General features: G+C 60.2%; 1 protein-coding gene across 1 annotated transcript; it reads right to left on the reverse strand.

Moving 5' to 3' along the window:
• Positions 1-579: 579 nt before the first annotated feature.
• SRRT (serrate, RNA effector molecule) lies at positions 580-15491 on the reverse strand. The gene is given in 20 exon segments (XM_048290389.1): positions 580-726; positions 1064-1156; positions 2204-2363; positions 2807-2982; positions 2985-2999; positions 3373-3526; positions 4337-4534; positions 5662-5913; positions 6184-6262; positions 6334-6395; positions 6514-6725; positions 7145-7239; positions 7801-7917; positions 8213-8381; positions 9349-9518; positions 12723-12911; positions 13725-13880; positions 14517-14642; positions 14821-14940; positions 15446-15491. Coding segments are annotated over 19 exon segments (2652 nt in total). The 5' UTR covers position 14940; positions 15446-15491; the 3' UTR covers positions 580-616.
• Between the last annotated feature and the right edge of the window lie 260 nt (positions 15492-15751).

Raw genomic sequence — 15751 nt, forward strand, 5'->3', positions numbered from 1 at the left:
GGGTTTTTCCCCCATTTTTTAGGTTCACCCCCCACTTCTGGGGTCCCTCCCCCCGTTTTTGGATTCCCCCCACGACTTTGGGGTTCTTTCCCAATTTTTGGGTTCCACCCTCCCCCACTTTCAGGTTCTTTCTCCGTTTTTGGGTTCCCCCCAGTTTCGGGTTCCTGCCTCGTTTTGGGTTCCCCCCCCCCAGTTTCGGGGTCCTGCCCCATTTTGGGTTCCCCCCCCCCCCAGTTTCGGGGTCCTGCCCCGTTTTGGGTTCCCCCCTGCCCAGTTTCGGGTTCCTTCCCCATTTTGGGTTCCCCCCAGTTTCGGGTTCTTTCCCTGTTTTGGGTTCCCCCCCTGCCCAGTTTCGGGTTCCTGCCCCATTTTGGGTTCCCCCCAGTTTCGGGTTCTTTCCCCGTTTTTGGGTTCCCCCCCCCCCAGTTTCGGGTTCTTGCCCCATTTTGGGTTCCCCCCCCCCCCCAGTTTCGGGGTCCTGCCCCGTTTTGGGTTCCCCCCTGCCCAGTTTCGGGTTCCTGCCCCATTTTGGGTTCCCCCCAGTTTCGGGGTCCTGCCCCGTTTTTGGGTTCCCCCCCCCCCAGTTTCGGGTTCTTGCCCCATTTTGGGGTTCCCCTCACCTGCTGCGGGGTTTGTTCAGGTACCCCCCCCCGGCCCCCCCCTGGCCCCGGAAGGTTTCGTAGCTGCCGCGACCCCCGTAGGGCCCGGGGGGGTACGGGTGGGAGCCTGGGGGGGAAAAGGGGCTCAGAGACCCCAGAAACACCACACAGCACCCCAAATCCCCCAAAAACACCCCAAATCCCCTAAAACAACCCAAAACCACCCTAAACCACCCCAAATCTCCCCAAAACACCCCAAAACCACCCCAGAGACCCCAAAACCACCCCAGAACACCCCAAAACAACCCCAGAACACCATAGAAACCCCCAAACCACCCCAAATCCCGCAATCCCCCTCCCTAAACCCCTCCAAACCCCTTTAAATTCCCCCCCAATTATCCCCAAAGCCCCCCAAGACCCCCCAAAGTCCCCCCAAATCCCCCCCGGAGCCCCGGCCCCGGTACCTCCGTAGCCCAGCATGGGGGGCCGGGGGGTCCCATAGGGCATCAACCCCTGCGGGGACTGGGGGGGGTACGGGAGCGCCCCCGGGGCCAGGCCTGGGGACACAGCGGGGACAGCGGGGTCACCATGGGGTCAGTGGGGTCACCAGGGGGCCAGTGAGGTCACAGTGGGGACAGCGGGGTCACAGTGAGGTCACCATGGGGTCAGCACGGTCAGTGGGGTCACAGTGGGGTCAGTGGGGTCACCGTGGGGTCAGCGCAGTCACCAGGGGGCCAGTGGGGTCACAGTGGGGTCAGCAGGGTCACCGTGGGGTCAGTGGGGTCACCAGGGGGCCAGTGGGGTCACAGTGGGGTCAGCGGGGTCACCGTGGGGTCAGTGGGGTCACCAGGGGGCCAGTGGGGTCACAGTGGGGACAGCAGGGTCACCGTGGGGTCAGCGCAGTCACCAGGGGGCCAGTGGGGTCACAGTGGGGACAGCAGGGTCACCGTGGGGTCACCATGGGGTCAGCGCGGTCAGTGGGGACACAGTGGGGTCAGCGACGTCACCGTGGGGTCAGCGCAGTCACCAGGGGGTCAGTGGGGGTCACAGTGGGGTCAGCAGGGTCACCGTGGGGTCAGCGCAGTCACCAGGGGGCCAGTGGGGTCACCAGGGGGTCAGCGGGGTCACAGTGGGATCAGCGGGGTCACCAGGGGGTCAGTGGGGTCACCAGGGGTTCAGCGGGGTCACCAGGGGATCAGTGGGGTCAGTACAGGGGTGACACTGACCCCAGAGGTGCCCCAAGGTGACCGGGGAGGGGACAGAGGGTGTCACAGAGGCCGGGGGAGGGGACAGACAGTGACCAGTGACCCCAGGGGGGACAGGGTGACCCCAGGAGGGACAGGGTGACCCTGGGGGGGGACAGGGTGACCCCAGGGGGGGACAGGGTGACCCCAGAGGGGACAGGGTGACCCCAGGGGGGGACAGGGGTGACCCCAGGAGGGGACAGGAGTGACCCCAGGGGGGACAGGAGTGACCCAGACACTGTGTGAGGTGACAGGGGGTGACCCGCAGAGCCCAGGGTGGCACGGACACTGACTGGCGCTGGGGCTGGGGGGGACAGGAGGTGACAGAGGTGGCACGGGGGACGCTGAGGTGGCACTGACCGGCGTTGGGGCCGGCGTTGGGGCCGCCCTTGCCCCCCTCGGGCAGCGCCGGCCGCTTGGGGTCCATCAGGAAGTTGTTGAAGAACAGAACCTCCTTGCGGACGGCGCCCATCTTGTCGCCGTGCTTGTTGAAGATGTGCTTGCGGACGAACTCGGGGCCCTGGGGACATCGAGGGACATCGAGGGACATTGGGGACACCCACAGGGATCAGGGGGATCCAGGGGACACCCAGGGGTCACCCAGGGGTCACCCAGCCCCATCCCGTCCCCGCGCTTGCTCAAGCCGTGCTTGCGGACCAACGCGGGGCCCTGGGGGGACACTGGGGACACTGGGGACAGCCAGGGCCACCAGCGGCACTCGGGGGACATGGAGGGAACGGGGGACATCAAGGACATTGGGGACATTAACCCCCCACTGTCCCCAAATGTCCCCAGATGTCCCAAACCTTTAACTTCTAGCCGCTGAGGGGACACAGCCCCTTGTCCTTGCCCAGCTCCTGCGTGTCCCCAGTGTCCCCAGTGACCCTGAGGGTGACCCCAAGCACCCCTGTGACCCCAGGGATGTCCTCAGTGACCCCAGGGATGTCCCCAAATGTCCCAAACCTTGAACTTCTTGCCGCTGAGGGGACACAGCCACTTGTCTTTGCCCAGCTCCTGCGTGTTGGCGCTGACGAATTTCTCCAGCTCCTGCTCGGGGTCCTTGCGGCCGAGCCTGAGCGCCTCCTCCTCGGGGACAGCGCCGGGGCCGGCCAGCAGCGGGGCCAGCCGGGCCTCGAAGCCCGCTGCCACTCGGACACTGCGGATGGACATCCTGGGGTTACTGGGAGCGGCCAAAATCCCCTTAAAACCCCTTAGGAACGGCTTTAAAAAGGAGAAAACGCAATAGAAACGGGATATTGGGAGCACTGGGGGGGTTTTGGGGTTTTCTTTTGGGGATTTGAGGGGAGTTTTGGGTTTTTTTGAGAATTTCGGGGGGTTTTGGGCTCACTTTTGCTGTGGGACACGCGGTCAGGTCTGGGGGGGTTTTTGGGGTGGTTTTTTTGGGTTATTTGGGGCCGTTTTTGGGGTTTTGGGCTCACCTTCGCTGTGGGACACACGGTCAGGTCTGGGGGGTTTTTGGGGGGGTTTTTTTGGGTTATTTGGGGCCGTGTTTGGAGTTTTGGGCTCACCTTCGCCGTGGGACACACGGTTGGGGGGCAGCGGGCCCCGCACGTGGATGATCCCGCACCTGTTGGGCATCTCGTCCTCGTTGGGGTACTCGGAGGTGTTGTAGTAATCCACGGAGTGCACGATGCGCAGGTACAGCAGCAGCCGGTCCAGCACCTGCACAGGGACATGGGGACGTTACGGGGACACTGGGGACATTGGGGACAACTGGGGACATTGGGGACATTGGGGACAACTGGGGACGTTACGGGGACATTTGGGGACATTGGGGACATCTGGGGACATTGGGGACACTGGGGACATAGGAGACATTGAAGGGACATTGGGGACGTTACGGGGACGTTGAGGGGACATTGGGGACATTGAAGGGACATTGGGGACGTTTGGGGACATTGGGGACATTGGGGACATTGAGGGGACACTGGGGACGTTTGGGGACATTGGGGACGTTGAGGGGACACTGGGGACGTTTGGGGACATTCGGGGACATTGGGGACGTTGAGGGGACACTGGGGACATTTGGGGACATTGGGGACGTTGAGGGGACATTTGGGGACGTTGAGGGGACATTTGGGACGTTGAGGGGACACTGGGGACATTTGGGGACATTGGGGACGTTGAGGGGACATTTGGGACGTTGAGGGGACATTGGGGATGTTGAGGGGACACTGGGGACGTTGAGGGGACACTGGGGACACTGGGGACATTTGGGGACATTTGGGACGTTGAGGGGACATTGGGGATGTGGAAGGGACATTGGGGACAGGGGAGCATCAGCAGCCAACGGCCCAGGACCTGCAGGAAGGTGGCACTGGGGACACTGAGGGGACATCAAGAGGTCACGGAGGGTCAGGAGAAGTCAGGGGCCACCCCGGGACACGCTGGCGACACCCAATGACCCACACAGGACACCCAGGGACACTTTGGGGACACTTTGGGGACGCTTTGGGGACGTTGGGGACGCACCTTGAGCAGCTTCTCGTCGCGCTCCACGGTGACCTCGGCCGGGTGGCTCTCGCGCGCCGCGTCCTCGGCGGGGGTGGCCCCCGGACCCTGGCCCTGGCCCTGGCCCTGGCCCTGGCCCTGGCCCAGCAGCTCCTCCTCCTCCGCGCTCACCTCCTCGATCAGGTAATCGGTGATGTGCCGCAGCACCGGGTTCTGCGCCTGGGGACACCGCGGGGGACGTCGGGGACAGCCCGGGGACACTGGGGATACTGGGGACATCCCAGGGACAGCCAGGGGACACTGGGGACACTGGGGATACTGGGGACATCCCGGGGACAGCCAGGGGACACTGGGGACACTGGGGATACTGGGGACATCCCAGGGACAGCCAGGGGACACTGGGGACACTAGGGACACTGGGGACATCCCGGGGACAGCCAGGGGGACAGCCAGGGGACACTGGGGACACTGGGGACATCCCGGGGACAGCCAGGGGACACTGGGGACACTGGGGATATTGGGGACATCCCGGGGACAGCCAGGGGACACAGGGGACATTGGGGACATCCCAGGGACAGCCAGGGGACACTGGGGACACTGGGGATACTGGGGACATCCCGGGGACAGCCAGGGGACACTGGGGACACTGGGGACATCCCAGGGACAGCCAGGGGACACTGGGGATACTGGGGACATCCCGGGGACAGCCAGGGGACACTGGGGACACTGGGGATACTGGGGACATCCCGGGGACAGCCAGGGGACAGCCAGGGGACACTGGGGACACTGGGGACATCCCAGGGACAGCCAGGGGACACTGGGGACACTGGGGATATTGGGGACATCCCAGGGACAGCCAGGGGACACTGGGGACATTGGGGACATCCCAGGGACAGCCAGGGGACACTGGGGACACTGGGGATACTGGGGACATCCCGGGGACAGCCAGGGGACACTGGGGACACTGGGGACACTGGGGACATCCCAGGGACAGCCAGGGGACACAGGGGACACTGGGGACATCCCAGGGACAGCCAGGGGACACTGGGGATACTGGGGATATTGGGGACATCCCAGGGACAGCCAGGGGACAATGGGGGACTGGGGGTATTGGGGACATCCCAGGGGACACTGGGGACACTGGGGGACTGGGGACATTGGGGACATGGGAGGATTGGGGACATAGGAGACGTTGGGTTATCAGGGACACGGGGAGCACTGGGGACATTGGGGAACCCCAGGACATCCAGGGGACATCCAGGGGACATCCAGGACGCAGGAAGGACCCCAGTGCCCCCCGAGAGAACCCTCCCCGTGGCCCCGCAGCGTCCCCAGGGCCGCCTCACCCCGGGCTCGGTGGCAGGGGGTGGCTCGGTGTCCCCGTGGGTGTCCCCGCTGTCCCCGGGCGGCTCCTGTCCCGCCGTGCCCGTGCCTGGCGGTGACCAGAGCCGGGCGCGGGCGTCCAGCGCCTGCACCAGCCGGGCGGCCAGCTTGATGTCGTGCCGGACAATGGGGCGGTGCTGGGTCAGGCCGGACACGTTCCGGACGCGGCGCGTCAGGTCCCGGTTCACGCCGGGGCTGAGCTCGCACTCCCTGAGCTGGAAACCCCCAAACATTCCAGAATTATCCCCAAATATCCAAAGTTATCCCAGAAGCCATTCTGAAAGTAACTCTGAAGTAACTCCAAAATAACCTTAAAATAACCCCAAAATCCCCCCCAAAAATCCCTTAATAAACCTTACAACTCCTCCAAAAAACAACCTCACGATCCCGCCAAATTCCTCCCCAGTTTCACCCCCTCAGACTCCCCCAGTTTTCCCCAAGCCCCCAAAAACCCCAAATCCACCCGGTTTTGCCCCAAACCGCACCCGGATGTTCTGCAGGCTCCAGCAGATCTCCTTGATGTTCACGCTGCGGTCAAAGGTCACCCAGCCCCTCCTGAAGAACCTGGAAAACTCCCTGTGAGCCCAAAAACCCCAAAATCCCCCCAAAATGCCCCCAAATTTCCCCCAAATCACCTCCTCTCGGGCTGTGGCTCCGACAGTGCCACGCGCATGAACCCGGGGTAGCGCTTGCACAGCTGTGAGGACAGGGCGGGTTTTGGGTTTCAGGGGGGGCTTTTCAGGGTTCTCAGCCCCTCCCTGGGCCCCCCAAAAGCCCCCCCGGGCCCCCAAAAGTGGCCCCGGGACCCCCCTCACCGCCACGATCTCGGCCTGGGCGATGTTGGGGGCGATGTTCCGCATGAACAGAGAGCAGGTTTTGTGCAGGGGCCGGGGTTTGGGGTCCGGGACCCCCCCCGGGGCTGCCCCCGGGACCCCCTCCTTGGGTTTTTGGGGTGGGGACGGGGTGGTCGTAGGGGGAAGGGTCCCGGCGTCGTCCTCAGGGTGGCTTTTGTCATCCTTGGGCTCCTCTGGGGGGGGGACAAGGGGGAAGGGTCAGAGGGGACACCCCAAAAACACTTGAGAGACCCCCCCTCAAAAATCCCAGTGCCCTTAGAGCCCCCAGAGCCCCCAAAACCCCCCAGGAGGCCCCAAAAAACCCCTCCAGGGACCCCAAAACACTCCCAGAGATCCCAAACATGCCCAGGAGACCCCGAACTCCTCACAAAGACCCCAAAACCCCCCCAGAGACTCCAGACCCTCCCAGTCCCTTCAATCCCCCCCCAAGACCCCCAAACTCCCCCTGAAGACCCCAACCCCCCCCACAGAAAACCCCAAAAATCCCCCAGAGACCCCGAAAGCTCCCCAGGACGTCAGGGACACACCCAACCCAAGGAGACGCCCCCAAATGTCCCCAGTGTCCCTTCCAGGACCCCCCAGGCCCCCTCACCGTCCTTGTTTTGGGCTCTCCGCGCCCCCCCCTCGCTGTCCCCACTGTCACTGTCCCCGTCCTCGCTGTCCCGGCTGCGCTGACGCGGCCCGCGCCTGCGGGGGGCACCGGCGGGCATCAGGGGCAGGGCTTGGGCCTAAAAGGGGCGTGGCCAGGGGTGAAAGGGCGGGGCTTGGGCCTGAAGGGGTGGGGCTGTGTGAAAGGGGCATGGCTTGGGCCTAAGAGGGGTGTGGCTTGTGTGAAAGGGGTGTGGCTTGTGCCTAAGAGGGGAGTGGCTTGGGTCTGAAGGGGTGTGGCTTGCATGAAGGGGCATGGTTTGTGCCTAAGAGGGGTGTGGCTGTGTGAAAGGGGCGTGGTTTGGGTCTGAATGGGTAGGGCTGTGTGAAAGGGGCGTGGTTTGTGCCTAAGAGGGGTGTGGTCAGGGCTGAAGGAGTGGGCCTTAAGAGGAAGTGGAGGGGCCTAAAGTGACTTAATTGTGGGCGGAGCCTACGTGGGAGGGGCTTGAAGGGGAGGAGCTTTCGATGGGGTGGGGCTGCCAGAAAGGGGCATGGTTTAACAGAAAAGGAGCGGTGCGTTATCAGATTCTGGGGGGTGTGGGTGGAGCTTTGTGGGGTGTGGCTCGATAGGTGTGGTCAGTTGGGGGCATGTCCACTGACCTTGCCCCCGCCCTCCTTGTCACCTTCCTCGGCCTTGGGCCCCTTGTCCGGCCCCTCCTCCTCCTCCTCCGGCCCTGCCCCTGTCGCAGGCTCCGCCCCTGGCTCCGCCCCTTCGGCCTGTAGGGAGCGGGGGGTCAAAGGGGAACAAAGAGACCCCAAAAGAGCCCCAAAAACCAACACCAAAAACATCCCAGGGGGCCCTAAAACAGACCGTAGGGACCCCAAAAGTCACCCCAAATGACACCAAGTCGACCCCAAGAAGGACCTCAAAGAACCCCAGAGGATCAAAGAGATCTTGAAAAAGTCCCCAAGAAACCCCAAAAGAGACACCAGGGGACAAAAGGGACTCCAAAGGACATCAAAATTCCCCATGGAACCCCAAAATCCCCACAGGGACCCCAAAGCCTCCAACCTTGGCGCTGTCGTCGCCGTCAGGGCGCTCAGTGGGGCCCTTCCGGGGGGCTCTGGCGGCCGCGGCTCCTCCTTTTTGGGGCCTTCGGCCTTTTCTGTCCGCTCCTCCTCCTCCTCCTGCTCCAGGATCCGCAGGTCATGCTCTGTTCCCCCCTCCATCTTAATCACCGCTGGAAAACACAGAAAATTGGGGAAAAAAACACCAAAACTGGGTTAAAAACAGCTAAAAATGGATTACAATCACCTAAGAATGGGTCAGGAAATTCCAGAAAATGTGATTAGAAATTGAGGGGGGAGGGATCTGACACCCTCTCCATCTTAATCGTTGCTGGAACTAGGGAAAAACACGGAAAATAGAGAAAAAACCCAAAAATTGGGTGGAAAAAACCTCAAAAATTGGTTTTAAAGCTCCAAAACCAGCTAACCACCATGTGGATATGGGTTAAAAATACCTAAAATTGGACTAAAACAATCTGAAATTGGGTCAGAAATGCTCCAAAATGGGTGTCTCCTCATGACCTCCCTCCACACCATCCCCTCAGTTTCCCGCCTTTTCTCCCCTCACGCTTTCCCCGCCTTTTTCTCCCCTCACACTTTCCCGCCTTTTTCTCCCCTCACGCTTTCCCGCCTTTTTCCCCCCCCCTCACGCTTTCCCGCCTTTTCCCCCCCCCCACGTTTTCCCGCCTTTTTCTCCCCTCACGCTTTCCCGCCTTTTTCTCCCCTCACACTTTCCCGCCTTTTTCTCCCCTCACAGTTTCCAGTTTCAGAAACCCTCTGAAATGGATTAAAACCACCCAAAAATAGGTTAAAAACTCACGGAAACATGCAAAAAATGGGTCAGGAAACAGGGAAATGGGGCAGAAACACCCCAAAATTGGTCAGAAACCCCAAAGAACGGGTCTGAAGTGTTTCAAGGGGTTCAGGAATACTTTAAAGGTTTTTTTCTGGAGTGTCAGGGAGGGTTTTTGATATGTCAGGGATATTTTTGGTGTGTTAGGAAGGAACTTTCGATGTGTCAGGACAGATATGGGGTGTCAGGGGGGGATTTTGCGGGGTATTTTTGGGCTGCCACCACCGATGGTTGTCTCTGAGGGGTGTGAAAGGGATTTTTGGGATATCAGGGATATTTTTGGGTACCTGCATCGAGGGTTTTGATGATCTGGGGGGCACGGTCGATGTCCAGGAGCAGGTTGTCGAACCAGCCATGCTCCCACAGGTACAGGAAGACCCCGAGGCGGTTCCTGAGGGCGGCCTGGGCCTCCTGCTGCCGCTTCCCGGCCTCATCCGGGTGGTACTTGGAGCGGAACCTGGGAATTGGGGGGAAAAACAGGGCTCAGGGCGCTGCTCAAAACCCCTCCGACCCGCACGGTTATGGAGGGGCACCCCAAATCGGGGGGTTTTTGGGGAGGGGGGGAGCCCGGTTTGGAGTATTTGGGAAGGGGGAGGCCACAACTGGTGGGAGTGGGGGAAGAGGGGGTCCCAAATTTGGAGAATTTGGGGAGGGAGAAGCCCAAAACTGGTAAAGTGGGGAGGGGGATTCCTGGTCTGGGGTATTTGGGGAGACCCCAAATTTATGGGGGAACCCCGAGTCTGGTAAAACTGGGGTGGGGGGATCCCCATTTCTTACAGACAGGACCCCTCAGCATCCCCTAAACTGGGGGAGATCTGAGCCCCCTCAAAGGGAGTTGAGGTTTTGGGGTGGTTTTGGTGTTCTGAGATGTGTTCAGGGTCTTTTGGGGGGATTTTTCATGCATTTTTGAGGTGTTGTGGGTCAGTCTTAGTGGTGATTTGAAAATGTTCTCAGAAATGTTTTTGGGGTGTTTCTGGGGGGCTTTTAGGATGTTTTCAGGAATTTTAGACAGTTTTTTAGTTCTCAGGAACGTTTTGGGCGTGGTTTTCGTGCACTTTCAGGGGTTTAGCTGTGGGTGTGGGGGGATTTTTGAGGCATTTTTGCTGTTCTGGGCTGGTTTTGAGGCTCTTTTGAGAACATCTTCTGGGGTGTTTTGAGACATTTGAAAGGTGTTTTTTGGATTTTTTGGGGTCTATTCGGACGTGTACTGAATGTGGGCTTGTGGCGATTTTTAGGAACGTTTTGGGGTGGTTTTGCACTGCTTTGGGTGTTTTGACATGTTTTTGGGGGTCTTTTCCCAGTGTTTTTGCAGAGTTTTGGGGGTGTTTGGACACGTTTTTGGTGTGGTTTGGGGGACTTTTGAGAGTGTTTTTGGTGTTCTGAGGTGTCTTTTAAGAGCATTTTAGGCGTTTCTGGGGTGCATTTGGGGCATTTCTGGGCATTCTGAGACGTTTTGGGGTGGTTTTGGGGTGGTTCTGAGCTGTTTATGGGGTCTTTGAGGGCGTTCCGAGGTGTTCCAGGTGTCCCACGGTGGGGAGGGGGGGTCATACCTACACTCGCCGCGAGCGTCGCCGTCCGCCGGGCCCCGAAAAAAAACTGCGGCGTTTTTAAAACCCCGGCCCTGAATCGGCCGCTTTTTTGGCACAAACCCCCCCAAAAATAAAACAACAAAGGTCCCTGGCTGCGTCCTGCACTGTGACCTCGCCGCATTGTGCGCGGCCCCGCCCTCTCTGCCTGCCCCGCCCGGCGGCTCCGCGGCTCCCGAGGGCGCTGGGAGAGAAGGGAAGCGTTAAATCCCGACAGACCCCAAAAATCCACCCCAAAACCGCCCCAAACCCGGCTCCCCACAGTGCTGGGAGAGAAGGGAAGCATTAAATTCATACAGACCCCAAAAATCCACCCCAAAACCACCCCAAACCCGGCTCCCCACAGTGCTGGGAGAGAAGGGAAGCATTAAATTCATACAGACCCCAAAAATCCACCCCAAAACCGCCCCAAACCCGGCTCCCCACAGCGCTGGGAGAGAAGGGAAGCATTAAATTCATACAGACCCCAAAAATCCACCCCAAAACCGCCCCAAACCCGGCTCCCCACAGCGCTGGGAGAGAAGGGAAGCGTTAAATCCCGACAGACCCCAAAAATCCACCCCAAAACCGCCCCAAACCCGGCTCCCCACAGCGCTGGGAGAGAAGGGAAGCATTAAATTCATACAGACCCCAAAAATCCACCCCAAAACCACCCCAAACCCGGCTCCCCACAGCGCTGGGAGAGAAGGGAAGCATTAAATTCATACAGACCCCAAAAATCCACCCCAAAACCGCCCCAAACCCGGCTCCCCACAGCGCTGGGAGAGAAGGGAAGCGTTAAATCCCGACAGACCCCAAAAATCCACCCCAAATCCCAACCAAGACACCCCACAGGGCAGGGGAGGGCTGAGCAGCAGGGGAGGGGTGGGATTTTTGGGGTCCAGAATATTTTTTGTGGGTGGAGAATTGGGGTTTTTTTGTTTTTTTTTTTGGAATTAGAGCATTTTTTGGGGGGCAAAACTTTTTCTGGGCTGTAAACGTTGCTTTGGAAACCCAGAAATTTGGTTTGGAATCACGGAAATTTTTTTTTACTGCACAGGTTTTTTTTAAGTACAAAATTTAAGTACAAAATTGGCAGAATTTTCGGGGGAGATGCACGAATTTTTTTGAGCTACCAATCTTTTGGGGTGCGAGATTTTTTTTTCCCGGTGCACAATTTTTTTCAGGTGCAATTTTTTGGGGGGATTACCCCATTTTTTGGGGGCATACACAGGGATTTTTTGGGATGCACTTTTTTTTAACTGTAGACTTCCTCTTGGGTAATTTTTGGTGAGTTCCAGCATCATTTTTGAAACATGATTCCCTATTGAATTCCAAGACTTTTTACCTGCCCCATTTGTTTTGAACACAGATTTTTTGGGGGACACACTATTTTTCTTAAGGCTTCCAAATTTTTTATTAGAGCTGCCAAGCTTTTTCTTTTAATCCAATTTTTTTGGCTGCACAACTTTTCTGGGGGATTCCACCACTGTTTCTGGCACACACTTTCCTGGTGGATGCAAGATTTTTCTGGATTTCCAGCTTTACTTTTTTTTAACCCAAAAGTTTTTTAAGACCCCAGTTTTTTTTGGTGACAAATCGTTACTATTGGAACACAACTTTTTTTCCCCACAAGTTGGTTTTTTAAGGGCTCTAATCGTTTTTTGGAACACAGCAATTTTTTGGGGAACCCAACTCTTTTTCTTGGCATGCCAACCCCTTTTTGGGGATGGCGTTTTTCTGGGAATTTGCCATTTTCCTGGGAATACCCCATTTTCCCAGGAATTCACCATTTCCCAGGAATACCTGATTCTCCCGGGAATTCACCATTTTCCCAGGAATTCACCATTTCCCCAGGAATACCCCATTTTCCCAGAAATTCTCCATCTTCCCAGGAATTCACCATTTCCCCAGGAATACCCCATTCTCCCAGGAATACCCCGTTCTCCCAGGAATTCACGATTTTCCCAGGAATACCCCATTTTTTAGCTGCCGGCCTCATTCTGGGCACCGATTTTTCCAGAATCCCGCGATTTTTTGGGGACAAATGACATTTTTCGGGGGTGCAGAACATCTTCAGCCCCCCCAGCACGTACCACTCCTCGTCCTTGTGCGCCAGGAAGAATTCCTGCAGCTGCTGCCGGCGGAAGTCCAGCTTGTAGTCGTTGTAGCGCTTGACCGCCTCCGTCTCGTCCACGGCGTCGTCCAGCGACAGCAGGAACTCCTTGAAGCTCTTCATCACCGGCGGGGCCAGGCCCAGGTCCACCTCGGCGATCGTGCCCAGCCTGGGGGCGGTTGGGACAGGTTTGGGGTCAGTATGGGGCAGTTTGGGGTCAGTACCGGGCAGTTTGGGTCAGTATGGGGGTTTGGGGTAGGTATGGGCAGTTTGGGGTCGGTATGGGGGGCTTGGGGTCATTATGGGGGAGTTTGGGGTCATTATGGACAGCTTTGGGGTCAGTATGGAGCAGTTTGGGGTCAGTGTGGACGGCTTTGGGGTCAGTATGGAGCAGTTTGGGGTCAGTATGGACGGCTTTGGGGTCAGTATGGACGGCTTTGGGGTCAGTATGGATGGCTTTGAGGTCAGTACAGGGGTTTGGGGTCGGTTTGGGGTCAGTATGGGGCAGTTTGGGATCAGTATGAGGGGCTTGGGGTCATTATGGGGGAGTTTGGGGTCATTACGGACTGCTTTGGGGTCAGTATGGGGCAGTTTAAGGTTACTATCAGAACTCTAAGATCAATACTGGGGGGTCGGGGTCACTATGGGGCAGTTTGGGCCCAGCATTGAGGGGTTTGGGGTCACTAAGGGTCAGTTTGGGGCGATTATGGGGGAATCTGGGGTTGTTGCAGGGGGAGTTTGGGGGACCCGGGGGGGAGTTCAGAGGTTTTGGGGGTCCCAAGTGTGATTTTGGGGTGATTTTGGGGGGTTTTGGCCTCACCTGGCCTGGATACGCAGCAACTGCTGCTTCACCGTGTGGGGTTTTGGGGCAGATTTCAGGTTTTTGGGGCTCAGGAAGCTTGGGGAAGTTTGGGGTTTTTTGGGGGGGGGTTGGGGGCCCTGAGTGTGATTCTGGGGTGATTTTGGGAGGTTTTGGGCTCACCTGGCCTGGATGGGCAGCAGCTGGTGCTGCAGGAGCTGGTGCTGCATCTCGTGGGGGCCCCAGGGCGTCTGGGGGGGGCCGTAGGTGGGGCCGGCCCCGCCCCCGCTGTAGGGCAGCTCGTAGCCGCTGTGGTAGGGGTCACTGCCGTGGTCATCCCTGCGGCCACAGAGAGCCCAGCGGTCACAGTGCGGCCACAGGGGTCACTGGGGTCAGGGGTCACTGGGGTCAGGGGTCACTGGGATTTGGGGGCTCAGGGGTCACTGCCGTGGTCATCCCTGCGGCCACAGAGAGCCCAGCGGTCACAGTGTGGCCACAGGGGGTCACTGGGGTCAGGGGTCACTGGGATTTGGGGGCTCAGGGGTCACTGCCGTGGTCATCCCTGCGGCCACAGAGAGCCCAGCGGTCACAGTGCGGCCACAGGGGTCACTGGGGTCAGGGGTCACTGGGATTTGGGGGCTCAGGGGTCACTGCCGTGGTCATCCCTGCGGCCACAGAGAGCCCAGCGGTCACAGTGCGGCCACAGGGGTCACTGGGGTCAGGGGGTCACTGGGATTTGGGGGCTCAGGGGTCACTGCCGGGGTCATCCCTGGGGCCACACAGGGGGGTCACAGGAGGCCGTGGGACGGTCGCTCCATGGTCATCTCCGAGGAAAAGGCTGGGGGGATCTTGGGGTGAATTCAGAGGATTTTGGAAGTGTCTCTCGCCAGTCCCACGCAGCCATTTCTGGGGGGCTTGGGGCTGGATTTTGGGGTGGATTTGGGGGATTTTGGGGTGGATTTTGGGGTCTCTCACCAGTCCCTGCGCAGCCGTTTCTGGGGGGGGCTCAGCTCGTGCCGGGGGGGGGAGAACCTTTCCCGCCGTGTCCGGTCGTAGTCCCGGTAATCCCGGCTGCGGCGCTCCCGGCCCCGCTCCCAGTCCCTGCGTTGGGATAAACCGGGAATCAGGGACCCCCCAGTGCCGCCCAGTCCCTCACTGGTCACTCAGGTCCCTTCTGGTCACTCCAGTCCCCCCAGTCCCCCTCACTGGTCACTCCAGTGCCCCTCACCGGTCACTCCAGTCCCCCCAGTCCCCCTCACTGGTCACTCCAATCCCTCACCGGTCACTCCAGTCGTCCCTCCTCCTCTCGTCCCTCTCCCTGGACCGGTCGTAGTCGCTCCGCTCCCGCCGGAATTTGTCCCTGCGCCGCCGGTCGTACTCGTCATCGCTGTCCCCCATCCTGGGGGGACACCCGGGGTCACGGGGGGGTCACAGCGGGGACGGGCACAGAGACACCCCCAAAACTGACCCCCCAGGACACCCCTGACCCACAAATTACCCCAAAACCGGGTAATTCCGGGTTCCCCCAAACGACCCCCCCCAAGGCCCCCCGCAAACCCGAGACCCTCCCAGGACCCCCCAATTCCGAGTCCCCGCCCCCCCCCCCCCCCCAGCCGCCCAGGACCCCCCGGTTCCGCCCCCAAAACCCTTCGGGCCACCCCGAGCCCCCCAAATCCCCCATCCCGGGATCCTCCGCGGCCTCCTGGCTCCAACCAAAACCCCCCACGACCCCCCAAAGCCCCTCAGGACCCCCAAATCCCCCCTCCCATGATCCTCTGCGGCCTCCCAACGGCCCCAAACCCCCCGCACCCCCCAACCTCGATCCCCCCGCCCACCGCAGCCCCCCAACAGCCACAGTGACGTCACGCCCGCTCTCCGTGACGTCACGCGGGGACCCCCCGGACCTGCCCGCGCGGCCCCGGCCCCGCGCGCCGCTGCCCGCTCGCTTCCGGCCCGCGCCGGCCGGAAGTGACGCAGAGCGGCGCCGCCAAAATGGCGCCGTCGGAACGCGACGGGGGGGAGGGGGAACGGCGGCGGCCGCTCTGGGCACGTGCGAGAGCCGCGCCTCTTCTCCACTATCCGCGCTCGCCGGGGCTTTACCCGCGGTTGCACCGGTACAAACGGGGCGGGGAATCCGCTCAGGCCGCGGCTGCCGCTCGGAGCGGGTCCCGGAGGGCGGCGCGGGCCGCGGGCGGGCTCCTCTCTATGGT

The sequence above is a fragment of the Corvus hawaiiensis genome, chromosome 39, assembly GCF_020740725.1.
Source record: "Corvus hawaiiensis isolate bCorHaw1 chromosome 39, bCorHaw1.pri.cur, whole genome shotgun sequence".
NCBI classification, from domain to species: domain Eukaryota; kingdom Metazoa; phylum Chordata; class Aves; order Passeriformes; family Corvidae; genus Corvus; species Corvus hawaiiensis.